Genomic DNA, 22,705 nt, shown 5'->3' with positions numbered 1-22,705 from the left:
ACGTGCGGGGTGAAAACCCCCTGGACTCACACCAGGCAAAATAGGCCTTCCAAGTACGGTAGTAAACCTTCCCCGAGGAAGATCAAGGTATGAACGACCTCTGGGGAGAGACCCTTCTCCTTCAGGACCTCGGTCTCAACAGCCAGGCCGTCAAAGCCAGCGACTGTAAAGCAGGATGGTATATCGGCCCTTGAGACAGGAGATCGTCCCGAAGAGGCAGACGCCACGGGGCGTCGACCGCCAGAATCACGAGGTCTGCGTACCAGGACTGGCGAGGCCAGTCCGGTGCCACAAGAATCACCGTGCTGCGTTCCGAGTGTAACCCTTGGTGGTTGATGTAGGCCACCGCCGTGGCATTGTCCGTCTGCACCCGAACCGGGCAGCCCTGCAGCCGGTCCATCCAGCGATGAAGACAGAGATTTATCGCACGCAATTCCAGAATGTTGATCGGAAGGGAGGACTCCCCCTCCGACCAAGTTCCCTGGGCGGACAGAACGCCCAGAACACCACCCCAGCCCGACAGGCTGGCATCCGTGGTGATTACCGTCCACGAGATAGGACGAAACGACTTGCCCCCGGACACCATCGGAGACTGGAGCCACCACAGAAGGTCTCTTCTGGTGCGATGACTCAACGAGATTTGAAGATCCAGAGATTGAGGTCGCCTGTCCCACATGGACAGGATCTCCACTTGGAGACCCCGCGTGTGAAACTGGGCAAAGGGAATCGCCTCGAAGGCCGAGACCATCAACCCCAGACATCTCATGCACGTCCGCAGAGACGAGTGCGGAACGTCCCTGAGGGACCTGACTTCCTCCTGAAGAGTTCTGAGTTTGTCTTCCGGCAGGAAGACCTTCGCCTGCACCGAGTCTAGGATCATTCCCAGGTAGGGAAGACGAACCGACGGACTCAGTGTCGACTTTGGAAAATTTATCGTCCAACCAAACTCCTGCAGAGTTTGCATCGTGACAGACAGGTCCTTCTCCATACCCTGGCTGGTCGCAGACCGAACCAGAATGTCTTCCAGATACCCCAGGACAGAAATGCCCTGGGCTCTCAATGCCAGAACCGGTGCAAGCACCTTGGTGAAAACCCGCGGAGCCGAGGCGAGACCAAAAGGCAACGCCACGAACTGGTAGTGATCCTCCGCAATGGCGAATCGAAGGTACCTCTGGTGACCCTTGAAAATGGGGATGTGAAGATACGCATCCTTCAAATCGATGGAGGCCATGAATTCCCCCGGAACCAGGGCAGCCACCACCGACCGCAGGGATTCCATGCGGAACTTGCGAACCCGCACAGAACGGTTCAGAGCCTTCAAGTCCAGAATTGGACGAACCTTGCCCTCCTTCCTGGGCACGGTGAACAAATTGGAATAAAACCCCTGAAATCTGTCCCGATGAGGCACCGGAACCACCACTCCCTGAGCCCTCAGGTCCCGCACCGCCAGGTGCAGGTCCCGTAAACGCCCTGGAGACAGTTGAAGATTTGAGGGAAAAAATCTGCTCTCCGGCCGAGATAGAAACTCGATCTTGTAACCAGATCGAACGATCTCCTGAACCCATCTGTCCTGCACGCGGGCCAACCAGGGTTGAAGAAAACCGAGCAAGCGTCCCCCCACCCCAAAACTGGGTGAGGGCGCCCCTTCAGGCCGCACTGTTATGGGCTGCGGATCCGGACTGACCGGACTTCTGTTTCCCAGACCAGGGCTTCTTTTGAGAGCCTTGACCTTTGAACGGTTTGCCCTTGTAGTGCGACCGAAAGGCACGAAAGGACCCCTGAGGGGGCCGAAAATTAGCATGCTTCTTCCCAGAAGCCCCCTTAGCCTTGGGGAAATGGGGCAAGAGAGTGCTCTTACCTCCGGTGATCCCCTTAATCAACACATCCAAGGACTCCCCAAAAAGGCGAGACCCATCATAAGGCAGATTGGCTAAGGTCTTACGTGAAGATTGGTCCACCGACCAACATTTCAACCAAACCAGGCGGCGAGACAACACCGCCACGCTGTGCACACGTGCAGCCAATGGGACTAAGTCCAAGTCTGCATCACACAGATACATGACACCCTGGTGGATTTGATCCACCGTATCCAGGGTCGCCGGCGAGGCCGAATCGGCCACTAGGACGCGCCTAAGCATCTGCGTCCAACTTGCGACAGCCTGGGCCGCCATGAGAGAGGCAAACAGAGCCTTAAGCATAGAACCCGTAACAGAGTAAGTATGACGGGCAAGAGACTCCAATCTCCTATCCGTGGCATCACGGAACACTGGGGAATCCTCTGCAGGAATCGCAGTGGATTTGTTTAAAACCGCAATTGCGTGATCCACCGGGGGTGGCAGAAAACCACCGTTCATCAGTGGAAGGCGAGAAAGGATAACGCAGCTTGAACCTACTTGGCACAGCAAAAGGTTTGCGTAGATTGCGCCATTGTTCCTTAACAGCGCGCTGAAAATCATCATTGCAGGGAAAAACCTGCGGCGTCATGCGTTTTCTCTGCGTCCCATAAGCCGCCAAGGCAGCGGGGGGACACACTTCATCCTGCAAACGCAGCGTTTGTTTTATGGAAGCAATCAATTCATCCATGATTGCAAGCTCTTCAGGCGAGCCAGGGGGAGAATTATCAACCCCTTCAACTTCAGCCTCCACCTCGGACCCCACTAGATCCAGGGAGGAGCGGGACCCCGATAAGGAGACCCCCGCCATAACAGCCCCATCACCTTCACCCTCAGAATCAGAGGAAAGAGAAACTCTGGGTCTCTTAGTAGATTGAGCAGCCACCAGCATCTGCACCTGAGCAGCAAGGCCAGCCACAATAGTGGCTAAATCCCCCCCTGGGGGGGAAACAGCGGTCCCCTGGCTTTCCACCAAGGTGGCAGGTAATTTGCCCTCCTGAGAATCCATTGCCCCAATATCAAATGCCGGATAATAAAGGGTTAACTGCCCCTTTAACAAGCGCGGCGAGCGCAGCCCACCGCACCACACACAAGCACAATGAGACCCCCACAGGGACAATAAAACTGACACAGGCAATGGATAAGAAGGATATAACCTGAGGAGACCCTCGCCGCTGCCTCGATCGGTGTACCCAGGAGAAGAGGAAGTGATGAGACCAGGGCGCTCTATTAAAGCCTATGGGAGGCTACAAGAAAATGGCCGCCATGCATGTAGAACATGCGGTCGGAGCGAGTGTAGGCAAAATGGCGCTGTTTGGCGCCGAAACCGCCGCTCCACAGTACAGTAGTGCACACATTTTATCCATATATAAAAAACATGGTAGATCGCCGCAGCGATCGCTGTATAGTGCCCAAACATGCCACAAAACATGCCCCACAGCACACAGCTTCTCACACTGACAAAGCTGACACACAGCTCCCCCCCCCCCCCCCCCTGCAGCCCACAGCATGCAGCAGAGTGATAGGGAGACAAACAGTGAGAACAGAGGCAGGTTACACAGTCCCAGACTGACACCCCCCCCCAGACAGACAGGTCCCCACATAGATACACTTACAATGGCGTGGGGGACCCGCACAGGCGAACAAGCCGCTGCACATGAGGCAGGGAGAGTCGCATACAAGATGCACAAAATGGGGGTTAAGAAACCGCACAGCGTCCAGTGAGGTAGCCACCTCACCAATCATCCCTGCACCGAACAGGGATGGGTCGTTCACTGTGCCAGGAGCGTTACCTGGCTGAACGCTCGATGGCAGGCTGGGAAGCCACTGACCCACGACCTGCGACCAGGGGGATCAGCCCAAGACCCAGCCCGCATGATCCTCTTCATCAGAAGAACTAATGCTGACAAAAAGAACAGCTAAGCAAAGGTAGAGAGAAAACTCAAACAAAAAAATCAAAAAAGAAGAAAGTCTGGGGCACAAAGCCCCAGCACAGAGAGAGCCAGCCACTCCTGACAAGCTAGACATTGAAACTGGGATATGGTTGCAGGAAGTAGGAGGGTATTGACTGAGGGGACCACCCCTTGAGGGTGGGATATGTTAAAAGCTTTAATGTTAACATATTCTGTTGCCTAGCTACTCCTTCGGAGCAAAGTCTAATACCCCCATATGTGACGAATATGAAGAGGCGGCGACTGTCGGAGGACGTAAGAGAAATAGCAAATTTTGGATAACTATGGTTTTTGATAAGGTGTTGAAGAATAATGAAAACAAAGGCCAGTCCTCAGGAGGGATGTGTTGGAGCTGGAGAGAGTCCAGAGAAGGGCAACTAAACTGATTAGGGGATTGGAGGACCTTAATTATGAAGGACCTTAATTATGAAGAGTGTCTGCAATCGCTTGATTTATTCTCCCTGGAGAAGAGACGCCTGAGGGGGGACATGATAGCAATTTATAAATATCTCAATGGGGATCTCAGTTTAGAAAAAATGCTGTTCAGTCGAAGGGATTGCATGAGGACTCGAGGGCATACAATGCGATAGAGGAGAAGCGTTTTAACCTCAGGCAACGAGGGGGGTTCTTTACTGTTAGGGCCACAAGATTGTGGAATTCTCTACCACAAGAGGTGGTTTCTGCGGGAAGTATGGTGGCTTTCAAAAGACTCTTAGACGTACATTCTCAAGAATCAGAACATTCAGGGCTATGTGAGATTACAGCCACACACCTACACAGGTTGAACTGGATGGACTATTGTCTTTATTCAACCTTTACCTACTATGTAACTATGTAAGGTGCTCAATAAAACATAAAGTTATTACAATAAGGCTGAATAACATCAGTGCATAGTTCAGAGAAATTCATAAAAAAAAGGCTTGTAAAAAAAAAAAAAAAAAAAAAAAAAAAAAGCAAAGTTCATGAGTGATTGGAAGTGCAATTATTACTAGTGGTGCACCGAAATTTCGGCAACCGAAATTGTCGGCCGAAAATGGGCTTATTCCATTTCGGCCGAAAATTGGTTAAATATGCCGAAATTAATGACTGCCGCAGCGCAGGTTTCAAAAGTCCCGCCTCTGGCCGGCGGCCTGCCTCCCGGTTACTACTACGACTATGTGCATGAATGAACACACCGGGCGGGCGGGCGAGCGACCGCTAATAGCTATAACTATGTGAGCCCTTCACTTCCCTCTCAGGCGGGTATCTCCGCTGACCGGGAAGTGAAGGGCTCACTTAGTTATAGCCATTAGCGGCCGCTCGCACCGGTGTGTTAGTTTATTCATACACATAGTCGTAGTAGTGACATCACAGAGAGGCCGGCCAGAGGCAGGCCTTTTGAAAGGAAGGACACAGGCGGAGCGGAGAGTTTGCCTGCGACATGGAGGTGCCGACCAGGGGGGAGGGTGAGGGGGAGGGCTGAGGCGAGGTTACCAATGGTATTTGTATTATGCAGCATGAGGGGGTTAATGTATTGCCACTGCTGGTCACTGATGCATTAGTGACCGACCACTGGCAGTTAATTAACCCCTTTGTGCTGCATTAGTGCAAACTCATGCTGCATAATACAAATATCATTGGTAATTAAATTAACCAGATATTACCAACAGAGCATGTCTAGAAAAAAATAATAATAAAGTATCTGTGGTGGGTTGTCTATTGGGTCCTCAGACTACATTGGAGAATTGTACACTGCAGACACGTCCGTCTCCTCATACACGGCGCTGTGCACAGACAACGTTATCTGGGTGCACAGGTAGAGGGGAGGCCACTGATTGGCTGGAAGGAGAAACCCAGGACCACCCGGACGCGGAGAGATGGGACCCGGGTGGACATCTATTATTAAGCTCTACTCACCCACTTGCCGTAAGGTATTGGGGGTCAACACCTTACGGTGAGTTTGAATTGCCTACACTATATTGCACAAGCACGGAGGGTGATACCACTACTGCACTATTAGAAATTCCCATCTGACCGTTTTTTATTGGACATTAATACTGTATTTATTGCTTGGACTCTTTGGACACTTATCACCATTTTCTTCTATGAATTTCAAGGAAACTAAGACGTTTTTTTACAGACATTTATAAAAACACAAACATTTCTTTCTAATATTCAAATATTGCTGTTAATAATATCACATGATAATCTTGGTATTGGCTGCACAATAATGCACTTATTTTATGCACTGTTTAAGCACTTTATATGTATGTTGCAATGTTATATGCACTTTAGGTAACAGGGACAGGTAGCTGATAGGCTATCAAGTACGATTTATATGTGCAACAGTATTTTTATATGCAACATATCTTGGTATCAATTGTCTTGACCCAATAGACCACCCACCACAGATACTTTATTTTTTTCGAGAAATGCGCTGTTGGTAATATCTGTATTACATTTATTTTCACTGCCCACCCCTGCGGGTTGTCTAAAGCAGCAGTCCTTCGTTTATATATACGCAGCTTTACACACACAATTTTTACCTTTCTTGGCGCGAGTGTTATTTCACTATTTTAATTAAATTTACCACTTGCTAAGCCGTCACAGTACATATACTGCGACAGGGTGGCAGCTACAGGTGTACGTCACTGCCTGTTTGTGGCGCATGCCCCTCTATTTTAAAACCCATTGGGGGAAAAAAGTAATTTTCGGTTTTCGGCCAAGGGCATCCTGCATTTTCGGTTTCGGCCCAGAATTTTCATTTCGGTGCATCCCTAATTATTACTGTGATGAGTATTCAATCAGTGCTCAAAAAGAGTTCATGAAAATCCTCATAAAAATAAAGTTCATGGGTGACTTGAAGTGCAAATTAGGCTGGTATTTCTTGAGTGCAAATAAAGTGCAGGTGCTCTGTGCTCAACTTCCAAATGGTACGGTGCTGATACTGCTTTCCACCGTGGAAGGTAGTAAAATAACACACTCACCAGATAGAATGGGTCTTATATACCATATAGTAGTAAGACCGGGTACCGATTGTTTGGCCACCTGGACCAGGATAGGTTCCGCTGAGGGATGTAGTACCCCAATACTCCGGACTGTCACCTCCTAGTTAACCTCCATCCGTGAGTCCGGCTAGGTTATAGAATGAAAGAAGGCTCCAGATGGTGTAATAAAGTTTTTAAGGCTTTATTTAACTTTTTAAAATATACATGAGTATAAAAAAACAAAAACGCCAGCAGGAAGGAGCCCACGAGTGGAGAGTAGTATGGTGGCTTTCAAAAGACTCTAAAGCCCCGTACACACGTACCGATGGTCGGCTTACAAATGTTCCTCTTTTCTCCCCGGGATGTCGGTGTCTGCTGAAAAGTGCAAAGACAGCACAAGGACAGCACAAGAATTTTGTCCGCCGACTGCAGAAGTGATGTCATGTAATGGTTAACTTTCCCTGTGTTTTCTATTTTCTGAGCATGCCCAGTCTTGCAAATCTGCGGTCTGTCGGCCGAATTGTGTACTGACAGGCGAACAATCGTCCGTTCTGGTGTCGGCATACAAATATTTTCATGTTTGCAAGAAAGACTTTTGTCCGCGGATTGTGCGCAGACATCTGTCGGAGGCACCATACTAACACGCGTACAATCGGCAGATCCTTCGTCCACCGACGTTTGTATGCCGACGATCGGTACGTGTGTACGGGCCTTTAGACTTACATCTCAAGGATCAGGACATTAAGGGCTATGTTAGATGATTACAGCCACACACACCTACACAGGTTGAACTGGATGGACTATTGTCTTTATTCAACCTCACCTACTATGTAACTATGAATTTCTCTGAACTATGCACTGATATGTTATTCAGCCTAATTTATTGTAGTCATTTTATGTTTTATTGAGCACCTCGTTTTCATTATTATTCAACACCTTATCAAGAACCATAGAGTTATCCAAAATTTGCTATTATTTATTGCATATGTGCTGCATTTAATGTTATTGTTTAGGTGCACACATCTCATATGATTATTTTGTATTTTATAGATTTTTCTCACTATTAACACACCCAGCACTTTGGAGTGTTTATAAATTATCTAATTATGCACTATGAGCACTTTTAGGATTATCTACAGTACAGTAACTCAGGATTATTTATTACAACTGTTACCCATCATTTTGGTATTGCAATTTTTGCACTGATAGGCACCTTTATCTAGCCTCAATTATACTCACAGCAAACGCTATAGCTACCCCCTGTATTTGTGGCTATATTCAATTAAATCTGCAATTATGCCAGCAATTTTTACCTTCAAGGTTAGATGTGTAAATATTTTAAATAGGACTCACCAGTACTGCTGCAGGATTCTGTATGAAACAGGAATCCAATCTTCACCCATCACGGCAAGCTTGGTCTTGGAGACCTTCAAGGACTGGGTCCCCTTGTTTTAGAGGGGCCACGGCCTTGGACCTGAAGAGCACCCTGCACGGAGCACCTTTGGGGTTTGGTATTTCAAGGGTCCGGATCCCAGGGTCCAGCGCCTAAAAAGGAAAGCATTACAGGCAAAACCTTGCATCTGCTTCCCGGGGCTCAGGTACCATCTTTTTAGTCCATTGACTGTTTAGGATTGATGTGATCGCTAACCCCTTAGATTCAGTGATCTTTGATCGGGGTATGTAGCATAAGCCTCTTTCTTCTTTAAAACATAAAAAAAATGTGGAGCGACTCTCCACAGTGACCTTCGCCTTTGGACACTGGTGAAAAAAACTGAGGCACTTCCTGTGTGGGAGGGGTTATATAGGGCTACATCCTGTCTGATTGGTTACCAGTGTCCTTCACCTGAAGGTGGCTATATAACCCATATGTTATGATTTATGGCTGTGTCCCGTGATGTACGATAAAGAAAAAGGGACATCAATTTTATTTGGGTACAGTGTCGCACGACCGCGCAATTTTCTGTTAAAATAACGCAATGCTGAATCGCAATGGTCATTAAGGGGGCAAATCCATCCGGTCCACAAGTGGTTAAAGTGGTTGTAAAGGCAGGAGGTTTTTTTTATCTTAATGCATTCTTTGCATTAGGATAAAAATTCTTCTTTGTGTAGCAGCCCCCCTAATATTTATCTGAGCCCCCCTCTTTATCCTGCAATGTTGCAGGAGTGTCTCGGCTCCCTCCTCATTGGCTGAGACAACAGTGTGGCGCCATTGGCTCGCACTGCTGTCAATAAAATGCAGTGAGCCAATAAAGAGAGAGGGGGGGGGGGTTGCGGCTCTGTGTCTGAGGACTGACCATTTATGGTGGCAGTAGAGAGCCCCCTACAGCACAGCCTGTGTGGTTTGAAGAAGTGGATTTGTGAGATAGGGGCTTGGAAAATAGAAAAGCAGAAGAGCCGAAGCTCTGCAGTGAGTGTGACAGCTGCAGACACCAGCACAGTGCAGGGTGGATTTATCTGTAGGATCCCCCCCCCAACATTACCCAGGCGAGAGGTAACTGTCAGCATTATTGAACTTCTCTCAGTAAGGCTTCCCATTTTTCGGACATAGAGAGAGAGAAAGACATGTTGGGCATTGTACAACACCAACCAATGCATTTGGAGCGAGTGGTAGCTTGCTATAAAAATTGAACGTTCCAAGGGGTAAGCTCATTGCCTTGCAAATAACTGTTTTTGTCCTATTCTTTTTGAAGACTTGATGGTTGTGGTAGTGCATCTCTCACTAGCTGATAAGAAACCCAAAAAGTTGTTAAGCCAATGCAGGTTGACTAAGAATCCTTTGCATCCCGGACATGGGCATGAAATTGACTTGATTAACTGGACTGAGTCTTTTGAATAATCTTTAGGTTTACAGATTTCTGGAAGGGGAGAGTATTGGTTATGTATTGTATAAAAGAGATAGCCACTGTTATATGATTAGCTACACTATCTGTAGCTGCTCAGTGACTGAGGGCATAACCCTTACATCTACATTAGTCTTAATAGGAGAGTCTGTGGGATTCCCTGTGTCAGGGAGCCTGGGGGGATTGAGCAGCACAGTGTACCTGCAGTTTTCACACAGGTTACCTACGGTTTCTCATAGACTTCTGTTAGATCGTGTGTAGGGCTGAACGATAGTCGATATGATATAGACTATCGTTCTGCGGCAGTAGGCGATATTCATATCGCTGAGGTCACGATATTTTGCATAGGCAGGGGGAAGGGACTCGGAGGAGGACTCACAGACTTCCATTAGGCAGGGACTCGGAGGAGAACTCACACATCCATCCCACTGCAGCCCGCCCCACACGTTCAGTGAGTCTCACTCTCCGCCCTAGTTTTCTCAATGGCACATTCAGGGAACCAATCACGCCGTGAGCAGCTGCACAGCTAACCAATCACGCGTGCCTGCACACCTGATTGGTTCGCTGTGCCGCTACTCACGGCGTGATTGGTTCCCTGAATGTGCCATTGAGAAAACTAGGGTGGAGAGTGAGACTCACTGAACGTGTGGGGCGGGCTGCAGTGCACGAGTGAGTCAGTGTAATATGCGGCTGTGCTGTGATCCTTTCCCGGCTCCTAGTCCACCGCTCCAGCCTCCTACCACCACTGTGAGAAAGACAGTCACTGAATAATCCGATCGATTCCACACTGTCACTGAGACTTTGAATTACACTGAGTAATTGATTTGAGAATACCATTATTAACCCTGCCCAGTGCCCTGTATCTGCAATTAAAATTTAGAAGGCTGCCTGCATGCTTCATGATTTCCATTCCCAGCATCCTTCCAAATCCCTTGTTGACTTTAGCCTGGATTGACGGGTCCCTCAATATCGCAATATATATTGTTGAAAAAAAAATATCGCAATATATTTTTTTTCCAATATCGTGCAGGCCTAATCGTGTGTGTTTTGGCACGTCTTCTGAAAGGGCATCAAAGTTGCAGCATGTGTGCGACTTCTGGTTTGTCTAGTGCTAGAGCCGAGATCTGCAGCCAATTGGGTCTGGATTACCTTTATGATTTGAGAGTCTCTCTGGGATTCAGTTTTTGCACTGGCTGTTGTGCAGGCTATTGAATCTTACAATTGTTCTGGATGCATGTGTGTTTTTTTTTTTTACAAAAAGGTAACGGGTTTTTCGACTTACCGTAAAATACTTTTCTCTAAAGTTCATTGACGGACGCAGTTCTCTCTGATCCATATCAGTAGGGTTATATTGCCCCCTACAGGAGTAGGACACTAGGCAGAAAAGTTCTGGCTACACCTATGGGCAATCACGGAGGGTACACCCTCTCTCTCCCTGCATAGGATGTCAGTTTTGTATCAAAGCAGTGTCAGAAAGTAACACCAACTAGGGCTGGGCGATTTTGCCTAAAAAAAAAATCTTCGATTTTTAAAGAAAAATTCGAGTTTCGATTCGATTTTCGATTTTTTTTTTTCCAATGCACTTAAAAAATGACTGCAGAGTCTGGAGGGAGGACTGAGGAGAAGGAGAAGCGCTGTATATGTGTGTCTGACTCTGTTTGGATCAGTTGCCCATAGAGAAGATGACGGAACATCCGTACCCTGATCTCCTCTATGGTGAGAGGCTGGCAGTGACAAGGATTTCATCACTTCTGATTTTGGTGCCACCATTTCCTGGCTGCTACAAACACAATCAGTGTTTCACCAGATGAATTGCAGGGGAGATGTTAGGGGTCTGATGTCTCAATAAAGAGTACCTGTCATTGCCCAAGCTATCCTAAGGGATGTGTTTCTTCCCTTGTCATAGTAATAAAGTTAAATAAAAAAAAAAAAGTAATTAAAATATGTAAAATAAAATAAAGAAAGAAATAACAGCCTATTAGTACATATATGAGGTAATTGTATCGTCACAATGCTCCCTGTGCCTCCCATACATTCCTCTCTTGGTACACTGACACATGTATCCTGACACTCCTGTATAGAACTCACCCAGGCTGACCAGCACAACCACAAGGGCCACGATCACAGAGATCACGGTGGGGTCTTGTCTCTAGATTTCCATTCTGATGGATTCCATATCCAACGACCACTGAGGACCGCCGTCATCCTGAACCATTGCGATACCAGTTCACCAGGAGTAGCGCATGCGCAGTACAACAGACATCGCAACCCACATGTTCCTCGCCTCTCAGCTACATGTCACTTCACGCCAACCAATGAGCCGAGCGCTTCCGGGATCCGCACAGCACGCTAAAAGCCCACGGCATGTACAGACGCACCGCCCGCCCCGCAGCTGACGTCACATCCAGGCGCGGCGGTGGTCCGAGGCAGAAAAAAAGTATTGTAGAAAAAAACTCGAGTTTAAAAAAAAAAAATCGTTCCAAACTAAAAAATCGATAAATCGATTAAATCGATTTATCGCCCAGCCCTAACACCAACCCAACTCAAAATAGAGGGGCGGGTACTGCGTCCATTAATGAACTTAAAGCGGAGTTCCACTCAAAAGTGGAACTCCTCTGATCTGCTTCCTACCCCCCTCCGGTGCCCCATTTGGCACCTTTCAGGTGGGAGGGGGGGGGAATGGTTGCCTGTTTTTGACAGGTACCCTTCCCCACTTCCTGGGAGACAGCGCCGCGGCAATGTCCCTCGGAAGTTCGGCCCCCTCCTTTTTCCTTCGCCGCCGGGCCAATTACAAAGTGCAGCGCGCTTTGCGCATGCGCAGTAGGGAACCAGCAGTGAAGCTGGACAGGTAAGTTCTACTATTTATAAGTCAGCAGCTAAACACAGCCAGCCAGGCAACATAGGACTCAGCAGAACAAGATGAGACCCACCTGAAACAAACACCTGAAATGTCATTCTCATCACCCGAGGAGACAGGGCACGAGGTACCAGACCCGGCAGGGAGGTCCACGTCTGCGGCGGCAGAGTCAGAATCCGAGACATCAGAGGAGGCAAGGGGTAGGTGGGGAAACGTTTCAGAGCACCTCCACCCGGGCCCTAAAGATTCCCAAACTGTCGAAAATGCATTGATAGACAGTGGAGATCCGGAAGGCCCTGCGGCCTCCGTGAGGGGGTCAGGTGGGGATACATGGCCTGCAGGGTCCATACGGAACCTGCCAGCAAAATTAGCAAAAACAATTACTTTTTTTTTTTTTTTTAAAGAAGCGGCCCCACAGTGCTACAGAGCCCGCCGAAGGTCAGGCATGCGCTAACTAACCCCCCCCCCCCCCAAAGAGAGAGAGACTACCCTCAGTAACTCACTGTCCCCAGATAGCAATCGGATTAGAAGGGTCCCAGTGGTGGCTCACAGAAAATAGTGAGCCAGGAAGCTGCCCAGGATGAAGGGAGGGATTCCTTCCAGCAAAAGAACCCCTCCAGGCACTCCCACTGGCCTTTACAGCAGAAAATCCACCGCAAAATGGCCGAAAACCATCCCCCCAAGATGGCCGCCACCATAACTGCATACAAGGCTATAACAAAATGGCGGCCCCGCGCAGCAATAGGACCCCCTGCCAGCCCTACTACCTCATCCAGCCCTGGAGGGCCCGACCGAGGCCACCCCCCCGCACCATCGACCGAGCGCGGCACCCCCCGGCCCCCCATGCACACCAGGCCCCAGTCTAAGGTAGGCCGAAAATAGTCCCCCACGCAGGAGGAGGGGGGTCACAACAGGACAGAGGGAAACCCAGGAGTGTGAGGGTCCGACCATCCCAGAGAGAGGGCCCACGTCCACCCCAAAATCCGCCAGGGAAGGAGGGGACGTTTACTCACCATACTGGGAACACAGGCGGGAGCAATCTCATGACAGGACCCCACGCCACAGGAGTAGGGGGGCTGTCAGCCAAATAGGAATGCTGCGACATAAGCCTAGACCCTGACATGTGCGTCCTGGCGAGATATTTAACTCGCAGGGCCAGTCCCTGTCCAGGAGGACTATGTCGTGGCCGACCCAGCGCGGAGCTAAAGCCTGCACGCGCTTGCTGGCAAGACTGGGGTGACCACAGGATATGGGGGTCCAGTCTGTTGCCCAGCCCGGCATAATTGCTTGAAGATCGCACAGGAAAAACTTTCCGGAGAAAAAAAGACTAGCTAAAAAAAACAAAATCTACATAAAAAAATTACTTCCATGCCAGGACCAAAGATCCCAGCAAGGAACTAGGTCCTTACTCCTGAGTCTGACTAGGCAGATTAAAACTGACATCCTATGCAGGAAGAGAGAGGGTGCCTAGTGTCCTACTCCTGTAGGGGGCAGTATAACCCTACTGATATGGATCAGAGAGAACTGTGTCCGTCAATGAACGATAGGGAAAACCAAATACACATTTTTGCAGATAAAAAAAAAAATTATTTGGAGCCTGTGCATCCCCGTACGGGCAGATACAATCTGACAGGAAGAATCAATGAACTACCACAGCGCCATGGCAGTTAATTGAGAACTATAAACCGACAGCCACAAAAGGATGTCGAGATCTGTAGTTCAGTCATACACAGAGCTGTGTGAATGAATGATGTGGCCAAGTGGGTAGGGTAGAGCCCCGCACAGCTGTGCCGATTTCAAAAAATGACAACTAGTACAGGGAACTTCTCCCCTTACTGCTGTCACAGGAAGAGGAAAAAAAATAAATAAATAAATTGCACAGCGGCTGCAGCATTGGGAATGTTACATGTTCCACCCTAAAAAACGGTGGAACAACATGTTCCCAAAGTTGAACTTAAATCCTTCAGGCCAATAATACTTCAGCATAGTTATTGCTGGCAAGCTAATTTTTCTGGCAGTAAGATTTCTACACCATTTCCCAGCTCGAACTCTGTCTGAACCATTATATGGAGGAAGACACCTGCTTGCGTGCTACACAGTATAGAATATAATAGAAGGTGCAATCTTTGTTCATCTTTGTAATGGCCTCGCCATATATAGATGGCTCAATTTCACCCGCAGATAGATATGGCAGATAAAGTACTGTGCTGTTTTAAATGAAATTAAAACTATTTAACTAAAATAGTTTTAGGTGAAACTATACCTCTGGCCCATTAGCCAAGATAATACATTTTATGGATTTTTTTTTCAACCCCAATTTTAGTTATGTACATACCTTCACTTGATCTGATGTAATACTTGGTGTGTTTTTTAGAAGATTTAAATAGACGCCGCCAGGTGTCCTCCTCCTGCTTCCATTCTGTAACCAAACCAGAAAAGATTATTCTGAAGACAATAAAACTAAGGGTAAAAGTATACCTGTGGCAAGACATTAAACTATTTGCATAGTTAACAAGCAGTAAAAAAAAAAAAAAAAACAAAAAAACCTGATTCTAGACTGTGTTGGGGTTTTTGGGAATGTTTGAGAATAAATAACTTCATATTAAAAGCAGCTAGAGAGGTTAGAGCATTCTTGATTTTTCTCAAATAGAATCAGGTTTCAGTGTAACAGCTAAGAGACACCTGCTGGTTGTTTACAATAGAAGGCTGGCAGCCTTGCAAATCTGAATTTTGAAAATTAATTTTCTCTACAATGCTTATAGACTGAGATCTGGGCACAGATGCACTTGATGGAAATCTATCTAAGCCACATGATAAAAACGAAATGTCACATTTTAACCACTTCCATACCGGGCCTATTCTGGCACTCCTCTCCAACATGTAAAATTCATAATTTTTTTGCTAGAAAATTAATCAGAACCCCCAAACATTGTGTGTTTTTGCAGCACAGACACTAGGGAATAAAATGGTGGCTGTTTATGTCACACGTTTGTTTTTTTTAATCACTTTTATTCTTATTACAAGAAATGTAAAAATCCCTAGTAATAGGAATAGAGCATGACAGGTCCTCTTTATGGAGAGATGTGGGGTCTATAAGTGCCGGTTCACACTAGGGCGACCTGTGAGGCGACCTGGTCGCCTCACAGGTCGCCTCCCATAGGGAAGCTGCAGACCCGTTCTAATAGGAGTGACACAAGTCGCTCCGACCTAGAAAAAGGGTCCGGAGCTTCTTTGGGGCGACCCGGAGGCGACCGCCATAGACTTCAATGTTATGAAGTCCGTGGCGGCCGCTCCGAGGTAGCGGCGCGCTGCTCGCACCGCAACCTCCTATGTGAACGGGGGCTTAGTCCCCACATCTCTCCTCTAGGCAGAAAAGACTAACATATATATATATATATATATATATATATAAAAAAAATAAATAAATAAAAACAAAAAACACGATCTGGGCCTTTCTAGCTAAGTCCACTGCAGTATTTACAATTGCCATGCTGGACGTGAAGTCATATAATTGCGCCCGGGCCTTCAAGAGTCAGAGACTTCCGGGGACCACCTGGTCCTCAGTATTCTCTATGGTGAACTTCCGCCAACAGCAGATTCCTTCTCTGGCTCACCGATCACACGGGGATCCCCTCCCGCCGCCTGCAAGATCAATCAAGCGGCTGAACTGCTGCTATGATTGTTCTTGCGGTGCAGTGAATCGCTGGCTGAAAAGGAGGATCTCTGAATGATGCCTGTAGCTGCAGGCATCAGATATCTCCACTCAAAGTCCAGGATGTCATAGGACATTCATGGGCTGGAATTGGTTAACATATTACTGCTAACGGAACAACATGGCTGTCAACCTGAACTTCCTAGCGAGTTAATACTTCACGCAGAATAAGAATTTGAGACAGAAGTTTACACTCTTCAGACTTCCATTTACTGTATGCTTGCTCCAGGTTAGTAAAACCTATGTATAAAAAGGGCAATACTAGGATGACACCCCCAAAGTTTGAACCACTAAAAACAAGTTATAGAGGTATCCCCATAACTGCTGGCCCTGTTTCCAGTGCTTTAACCCTGAACTAGAGAACTTTGCACTTTACATTCAGTAGGGTTGGACAAGTTACAATTTTTTTTTTTTTTTACAGAATATAAACTTAAATCTTACCATAATAAAGAGTCCGCCATTTTGTTCCACCTCAGCAGTCTCCATTAGGAGCTCTATCGCCTTTTTGGTGCCAATGGTTTTCACAACTCGCTGGATGAGATCTTTTTTAGGTTCACGGAGTCTGCAAGATAAAAGGGGCATATAAAACAAACATTCTTCTGTGTGGGGGCAACCCTTTTGGTAGATGCAGGGCTTTGCTTTCTCATGTCAGAGCCTCCAGCAAGGAGAAGACTGAGCAAAACAGTAATGACATCACCAGATCTCAGATTAACAGAGGCAGAAGCACCGTTGATCTAACAGTGCATATATACAGCTATAAGACAATACAGGCATGACTAAGCTTATTTACTTGCTTGGAAGTACACTGCTATTTTTCAGAGGAATTCCAGACAAAATAGGTACATATTTCAAGGTACTGCTATGTTCAGGTCCAAAGGCTGAAGATAAGTCAGTTGCTCCCTCATCCTTGCTAAAAAGCATAAATGGAGTAATCTCCCCTGATCCCCCTGGCTTTTAAAACACCTGAAGGCTGGCTGCATCTTATTTCGATGAAGCAGCTATTTGTCCAAAAATTTTCTACCCAGCTCCTTTGATTTTCAGATTGAAGGATGCTGGGCAGAAGTGTTTCCTTTGGGCCAAGTTCAGCTAAAAATACCAGCGTATAAACATAGGCATAAATAAGGCAATATCCACATTACCATCACCTATAAAAAAAATGACAACACCCCCTTGAAGCCTGAAACATACATTAGTACTTGCTGAACACCGCATGTGATTCGCACAGGAGTCTCACCGCATTCCTTTGCACATCTCAGGCGATGTCTGTGCGGCGCGATTTGAGCCATACGTTTTGTATGGCTCAAGTCGCATGGCATCTGCACCAAAAATGGTGCAGGATCCTTTTTTCTGCACCTGAATCACATCACATGGGTGATCACAGTCCTGTGCGTTTCGCAGCCCATTCAAAAGAATGGGCTGCCAAAACACCGCACGAGAACGTGCACGTTCTGGTGTAAACTGTCTTTAAAGAAGCAAAGAGATCCAGTGATGACATCATTGGGTCCAGAATAATCTATGTAGTGAAAATGGGGAGGAGAAAGAAGAGGAACCAGAGAAGGCAAAATCTAAGCAAATTAAACATCAGGTAAGAAAAAAAAAAAAAAAAAAAAAAAAAAAAAAACGGAATTTTTGTAAAATCTTACCTGTAAAATTCCTTTCTCTGAGTCCTCCGACAGTCGCCGCCTCTTCATATTCGTCACATATGGGGGTATTAGACTTTGCTCCGAAGGAGTAGCTAGGCAACAGAATATGTTAACAATAAAGCTTTAACATATCCCACCCTCAAGGGGTGGTCCCCTCAGTCAATACCCTCCTACTTCCTGCAACCATATCTCAGTTTTAGTGGAATAGCAGTAGAGTATACATTCAAACCCCAAAAGAGGGGCGGGGGCGGCGACTGTCGGAGGACTCAGAGAAAGGAATTTTACAGGTAAGATTTTACAAAAATTCCGTTTTCTCTTACGTCCTCCGACAGTCGCCGCCTCTTCATATTCGTCACATATGGGGACGTCCCAAAGCAGTGCAAACATGAGGGGTGGGAAACGCATCCGCGCCGAAAGGCAACGCAGTCTCCACATCAAAGAAAGGAACCTTACCAAAGGAAGGAAACCAGCTGGGCAACAGCAAAAATAAGTGCTCAACAGGAGCAACAACCCAGGAAAAGACAAAAAACCCAGGGGATACAAAAAAACTATCCCAACAGCCAGGAGTCCCCAACAAGGGACCCTAGGGAACAGCCGCACTAAGAACCTTGCGGCCAAAGGAAGCATCCGCCGATGCCTGAACATCTACTTTGTAGAATTTTGTGAAAGTGTGCACGGTCGACTAAGTCGCCGCCTTACACACCTGGGCTACAGAAGCCCCATGACGGCAGGCCCAAGACGTACTCAGAGATCTAGTAGAGTGCGCCTTCACAGGCACAGGGGGAACCTTCCCCTGCAAGGCATAGGCCTGTTCAATGGTCTGCCTGATCCATTTGGCGATGGTAGAGGCCGAAGCCGCCATGCCCTTCCGAGGACCCTCTGGAAGAACAAACAAGGAGTCCGTCTTACGAAAACCCTTATCGCCCGAACAACATCCAGAGAGTGCAATCTCATCTCCTTTGGATGTTTAGGCTTCGTGCACAACGAAGGCAAAACAATATCCTCGTTAAGATGGAATTCCGAAACTCGTTTCGGCAGAAAAGAAGGATTAGGTCGCAAGACCACCTTATCCAAATGAACAACCAGGTACGGAGACTTGCAGGACAAAGCCGCCAGTTCCGACACTCTGCGAGCCGAAGTGATCGCCACCAAAAAGGCGACCTTTTTGGACAACATAGACAACGAGATCTCCCTGATCTGTTCAAAAGGAGCACGTTGTAACACAGATAGAACGAGATTCAAGTCCCAAGGGGGCAAAGGATCCCTCCTAGGAGGAACCAGATGCCGCACACCCTGAATAAAGGTGCCAACCAAGGAGTTGGAAGCCACGGGACGTTGAAACAGAACGGCCAGCGCAGACACCTGACCCTTTATCGTAGCCAGCGCCAAACGCTGATCGACACCCGTCTGAAGGAAAGACAGCACACGGGAAACCGAGTACATGTGGGGTGAAAACCCCCTGGACTCACATCAGGCAAAATAGGCCTTCCAAGTACGGTAATAAACCTTCCCCGAGGAAGACTTCCTCGCGTTGATCAAAGTATGAACGACCTCTGGAGAGAGACCCTTCTCCTTCAGGACCTCGGTCTCAACAGCCAGGCCGTCAAAGCCAGCGACTGTAAAGCAGGATGGTAAATCGGTCCTTGAGACAGTAGATCGTCTCGAAGAGGCAGACGCCAAGGGGCGTCGACCGCCAGATTCACGAGGTCTGCGTACCAGGACCGGCGAGGCCAGTCCGGTGCCACAAGAATCACCGTGCTGCGTTCCGAGTGTAACCTGCGAAGGAACCTGGACAGCAACTGAATCGGTGGAAACGCGTACATCAGCCTGTACTGATGCCACGGGGCCACTAACGCGTCCAACGCGTCTGCCCGAGGGTCGCGCGTCCGTGCCACGAACCTCTTCACCTTGTAGTTGAGGCGAGACGCGAACAGGTCCACATCTGGAAGACCCCACTTCGCGCACAACATCTGGAAGACAGCCGGGTGGAGAGACCATTCCCCCTGATCCAGGGTCTGGCGGCTCAGATAGTCCGCCTGCCAGTTCTCCACTCCCGGAATGTGAACCGCCGTTATCGCCGGGACATGAGTCTCGGCCCAAGATAGAATGTCGGCCACTTCTCGAGCCGCTCGGGCACTCCTGGTGCCCCCTTGGTGGTTGATGTAGGCCACCGCCGTGGCATTGTCCGTCTGCACCCGAACCGGGCAGCCCTGCAGCCGGTCCGTCCAGCGATGAAGACAGAGCCTTATCGCACGCAATTCCAGAATGTTGATCGGGAGGGAAGACTCCCCCTCCGACCAGGTCCCCTGGGCGGACAGAACGCCCAGAACACCACCCCAGCCCGACAGGCTGGCATCCGTGGTGATTACCGTCCACGAGATCGGACGAAACGACTTGCCCCCGGACACCAACGGGGACTGGAGCCACCACAGAAGGTTTTCCCTGGTGCGATGACTCAACGAGATCTAAAGATCCAGAGATTGAGGTCGCCCGTCCCACCTGGACAGGATCTCTGCTTGGAGACCCCGCGTGTGAAACTGCGCGAAAGGAATCGCCTCGAAGGCCGAGACCATCAATCCCAGACATCTCATACACGTCCGCAGAGACGAGTGTGGAACGTCCCTGAGGGACCTGACTTCCTCCTGAAGAGTCCTGAGTTTGTCTTCCGGCAGGAAGACCTTCGCCTGCACCGAGTCCAGTATCATTCCCAGATAGGGGAGACGAACCGACGGACTCAGCGTCGACTTTGTAACATTTATCGTCCAACCAAACTCCTGCAGAGTTTGCATTGTGACAGACAGGTCCTCCTCCAGACCCTGTCTGGTCGCAGACCGAACCAGAATGTCGTCCAGATACCCCAGGACAGAAATGCCCTGGGCCCTCAATAATGCCAGAACCGGTGCAAGCACCTTGGTGAAGACCCGCGGAGCCGAGGCGAGACCAAAGGGCAACGCCACGAACTGGTAGTGATCCTCCGCAATGGCAAATCGAAGGTATCTCTGATGACCCTCGAATATGGGGATGTGAAGGTACGCATCCTTCAAATCGATGGAGGCCATGAATTCCCCCGGAACGAGGGCAGCCACCACCGAGCGCAGGGATTCCATGCGGAACTTGCGAACCCGCACAGAGCGGTTCAGAGCCTTCAAGTCCAGAATCGGACGAACCTTGCCCTCCTTCCTGGGCACGGTGAACAGATTGGAATAAAACCCCCGAAATCTGTCCCGATGAGGCACCGGAACCACCACTCCCTGAGCCCTCAGGTCCCGCACCGCCAGGTGCAGATCCCGCAGGCGCTCTGGAGACAGTTGAAGATTTGAGGGAAAAAATCTGCTCTCCGGCCGAGAGAGAAACTCGATCTTGTAACCAGATCGAACGATTTCCAGAACCCATCTGTCCCGCACACGGGCCAACCAGGGCTGAAGAAAACCGAGCAAGCGTCCCCCCACCCCAAAACTGGGTGAGGGCGCCCCTTCAGGCCGAACTGTTATGGGCTGCAGGTCCGGATTGGCCGGACTTCTGTTTCCCAGACCAGGGCTTCTTCTGAGAGCCTTGGCCTTTGAACGGTTTGCCCTTGTAGTGCGGCCGAAAGGCACGAAAGGACCCCTGAGGGGGCCGAAAATTAGCATGCTTCTTCCCAGAAGCCCCCTTAGCCTTGGGGAAATGGGGCAAGAGAGTGCTCTTACCCCCGGTGATCCCCTTAATCAACACATCCAGGGACTCCCCAAAAAGGCGAGACCCATCATAAGGCAGATTGGCTAAGGTCTTACGTGAAGATTGGTCCACCGACCAACATTTCAACCAAACCAGGCGGCGAGACAACACCGCCACGCTGTGCACACGTGCAGCCAACGGAATCAGGTCCAGGTCCGCATCACACAGATACATGACACCCTGGTGGATCTGATCCACCATATCCAGGGTCGCCGCCGAGGCCGAATCGGCCACTAGGACGCGCCTAAGCATCTGCGTCCAACTTGCGATCGCCTGGGCCGCCATGAGAGAAGCAAACAGAGCCTTAAGCATAGAACCCGTAACAGAATAAGTATGACGGGCAAGAGACTCCAGTCTCCTATCCGTGGCATCACGGAAAACAGGGGAACCCTCTGCAGGAATCGCAGTGGCTTTGTTCAAAACCGCAATTGCATGATCCACTGGCGGAGGCACACACCACCGTTCATCAGTGGCAGGCGAGAAAGGATAACGCAGCTTGAATTTACTTGGTACCGCAAAAGGCTTGCGCAGATCGCGCCATTGATCCTTAACAGCGCGCTGAAAATCAGCATTGCAGGGAAAAACCTGCGGCGTCCTGCGTTTCCTCTGCGTCCCATAAGCCGCCAAGGCAGCGGGGGGACACACTTCGTCCTGCAAACGTAGCGTCTGCTTAATGGAAGCAATCAACTCATCCATGATTGCAAGCTCTTCAGGCGAGCCAGGGGGAGAATTATCACCCCCCTCAACTTCAGCCTCTACCTCAGACCCCACTAGATCAAGAGAGGAGCGGGACCCCGATAAGGAGGTCCCTGCCAGAACAGCCCCATCACCTTCACCCTCAGAATCAGAGGACAGAGCAACTCTGGGCCGTTTAGTAGATTGAGCAGCCACCAGCATTTGCACCTGGGCAGCAAGGCCAGCCACAATAGTGGCTAAATCCCCCCCTGGGGGGGAAACAGCGGTCCCCTGGCTTTCCACCAATACTGTAGGAAACTTGCCCTCCTGAGAATCCATTGCCCCTGTAATGCCAGACAACCAAGGGTTAACTGCCCCCTTTTAGCAAGCGCGGCAAGCGCAGCCCACCGCACCACACTCAGGCACAATGAGACCCCCACAGGGAATATACAAA

The 22,705-nt window shown here is 48.9% G+C and overlaps 1 protein-coding gene across 1 annotated transcript in view; it reads right to left on the bottom strand.

Moving 5' to 3' along the window:
* PHAX (phosphorylated adaptor for RNA export) overlaps positions 1-22,705 on the bottom strand; it is a 51,202-nt gene that overhangs the window by 8,452 nt on the left and 20,045 nt on the right. Inside the window, exons 3-4 of the mRNA XM_082261984.1 lie at positions 16,661-16,781; positions 14,843-14,926 (exon numbers count right to left, since the gene is read on the bottom strand). Coding sequence (XP_082118110.1) covers positions 14,843-14,926; positions 16,661-16,781 — 205 coding nt within the window. The remainder of the gene's footprint in view (positions 1-14,842; positions 14,927-16,660; positions 16,782-22,705) is intronic.

This window comes from Pelophylax lessonae (genome assembly GCF_965119305.1).
Source record: "Pelophylax lessonae genome assembly, chromosome: 1".
NCBI lineage: Eukaryota > Metazoa > Chordata > Amphibia > Anura > Ranidae > Pelophylax > Pelophylax lessonae.
The sequence above is the reverse complement of the archived record's forward strand: the minus strand, read 5'-3'. Positions and strand labels throughout refer to the sequence as shown.